Source organism: Frankliniella occidentalis, unplaced genomic scaffold, assembly GCF_000697945.3.
Source record: "Frankliniella occidentalis isolate FOCC.00 unplaced genomic scaffold, Focc_3.1 Scaffold4161, whole genome shotgun sequence".
NCBI lineage: Eukaryota > Metazoa > Arthropoda > Insecta > Thysanoptera > Thripidae > Frankliniella > Frankliniella occidentalis.
Window position 1 is genome coordinate 1 of NW_026271209.1, and position 2,682 is coordinate 2,682.

The 2,682-nt window shown below is 41.8% G+C and overlaps 1 protein-coding gene across 1 annotated transcript; it reads left to right on the top strand.

Moving 5' to 3' along the window:
• Nucleotides 1–6: 6 nt before the first annotated feature.
• LOC127752116 (uncharacterized) lies at nt 7–1,110 on the top strand. The gene is made up of 5 exons (XM_052276731.1): nt 7–122; nt 237–386; nt 468–641; nt 719–840; nt 926–1,110. The coding sequence occupies exons 1-5, from the start codon at nt 36–38 to the stop codon at nt 954–956; spliced, it is 564 nt and encodes a 187-aa protein (XP_052132691.1). The 5' UTR covers nt 7–35; the 3' UTR covers nt 957–1,110.
• Nucleotides 1,111–2,682: the final 1,572 nt, after the last annotated feature.

Genomic DNA, 2,682 nt, shown 5'->3' on the forward strand with positions numbered 1-2,682 from the left:
AGCCAGGCAATCGAGTAAGTGGAAAAACTCAGTTTATGCAAAGTCATAAAAATCAAAAAGAACAAAATGTTTTAAGTATTAAACTTTGTTGTCTACATGCTAAGAATTTTTCAAGTGAAAAGGTAAGTGTACTTTTATGTAACTCTCCAAACTTAACGTGGATGAATCTAATCTGTCATGCAACAATACCTGACGGTCTTTGTGTCTTCATTTGATTAAAAAACAACAAAAAACAGAGTCTGGTGTCCTATTCAGAGCAACAACATCTATACAGGCTTGTTTACTCATCTCACAGTTCACACAGTGAACTAGTTGAAATGATTGAAACTCTTGAACCAACTAAAATTGTACCATGTGTTGTTCCAAATAATTTAACTTCAAGTGCGGTATGTAATCATACTTTGTAAGTGCTTATAATTTAACATAATTATTCCTACCTGACTAGTAATCCTAACAAATATCAGCAGGTTGTTGAGGTTTTACATTCAAGTTGTAATCTCAAAGCCAAATGCCATGATTCTGACTCTGTTCTTCAATTTTCTTCCTACGAGGATGTGGAAAGCACTAAAGTGGAGTACATTAAGAACATTAAGGAGGAAAAGGAGGAGAAAAATTGTGGTGCACTCCTCACTATCTCCAAAGTATGACACTTTGAAAAGTTCACATTTTTTTTACTAACTTCACATTAATTAATAATATTAATATGGTCTCCTTTTAGTATAATGTTAATGACTCGTCAGATGAAAATGACTACTTGACAGATGAAAGTGATGACAATGAACTGCCTCCGTTCAGTTGGGACTGTCATTATGATACAAACAAAGCCCTAAAAAAAGAGAAGTATGTTTCCTTTCCTTAAAAAAATTCAAAAGTTTTGAGCATAGCAAAAACTGGATTTCATTAAACTTTTTTGTGCTCTCTACAGGCAACCATACAAAAAATCAAAACTTGGCTGAAAAGGCTGTGATATGGGATGTGATAAACCAAAACTTTTTCATGAATTTAAATACCACTTTGCTATCATGATTTCTGTGATCAAAATTTTGTGTCTAAAATGAAGTTATGACATTGTTTATTTAAGACTGGTATAGACTGCAAATAAATGTGAAATGAGAGAAAAGGTGACTTCTATCGGATAGAATCTATCCTAACCACTTAAATAATCAACTGTATGCACAGACTGCTTTACTAGTTCCACCGACATTTATTATTTCAGTGCACTTACCTGTATTTTGCTGCTGCAACTTTACAGTTTTTAAATCCACCCAAAATAGCAGTACAAGCAGTACAATTTATATTTTTTTTAAACACAGGAGATATTTTCGGGCATATCTCAGTTGAAAGTATTTATTTCCTCTTTGAATTCTTTTCTGCCTGAGAGAATTCTTTCCCATGGTCTCAGAATAGTTAAGGTTTTGTTTAAGACGGGAAACTTCTATCTTTTACTGACACCATAGTGGAATCTCAGTCAAATTCAGTGATAAAAAGATGACTGGAAATCACTGTTAACTTACCACAAAGCAATGCTCTGCAGAATTGCAAAGTATTTAGATTATTTGTAACTACACAGCATTTACTTTGACAATTACAAAGTGATGCTTAGCAATTGCGAAGCAATGAAACTTGCTGCAAAGTAACGTTTTGTAATTGCAAAGCATCACTTTGTAATTGTAATTGCAAAATACGCTTCGTAGCTACAAATGATCTAAATACTTCGCAGTTGTGCAAAGCATTGCTTTGCAGGAATCTAACAGTGATTAGAGAAAAGAGGTGTTCAAGCAAGGGGTAGAGGGCTGTTGAACTGGAACAGTTGTAACCAGCACCTGAAAACAGTCCCGCCTCTTGCACGACCCGGCCGCGGCTTGAGCGCAGTGTAGGAAAGCCTTCCAGGGGCTGGATCGGCCGGCCGCCGCGGAGCTGTGTCCGCCGGGCCTGCCTACGCCGGCTGGCTCCGGCGTGGAGGCGCAGGCGCTGGGTAGGCCGGCCGCCGCGGAGCTGTGTCCGCCGGGCCTGCCTATGCCGGCTGGCGGCAGGCGGTCCCAGCGCAGCGCCCGTCGGTCGCCACTGCTAGGTCCTCGGTCTTCAGGCCGGGGCGCTCTGCCTCGCACGCCAACAGGGCTTGGATTTTTAGATAGATGTTGAAGTCGTATATTTGTACCAGTGTGCGCCGAGGCGTATGCCTCAAGAGTAATAATTGTGGACAGCCCACGATAAAAAATGAAGTTCCTTGAATTTCAAAATCTGGTCTTGGGTTTGAAAGGCGTACTCCCTAGGATCCAAAACCAGGTCTTGAAATTCCAGAAAAGTTTTTTTGCCGTGTCTTGCTACTTTCCATTATCCCGCCTCCCTGCTGTTCCTTCAACCGAAAAGAACAAGACGGAAAACTTTCACGTATACACTACGGGAAATCTCTAACAGAGCAGACAGCCGAAATTCGCGCCTACTTTTCCTTGAGGAGAGCGGCGGCGTGTCACGGCGAAGCGTCCGCATTGCTGGCCGCTACACCAACTAGTCCAGTCCAATCTAAGCTTTCCGCCGCTTATCTGTCGAGTCAGGGCGAGTTTTATTTCTCGGCCTCCCTCCCCCCTCTGGGCCCGACACGACCCGACAGCAACAGCCCGCGTGAATGACAGTGAAGGATCACACACGTCCTTTGACCGAGTCGAGTCCGCCAGCGAGGAG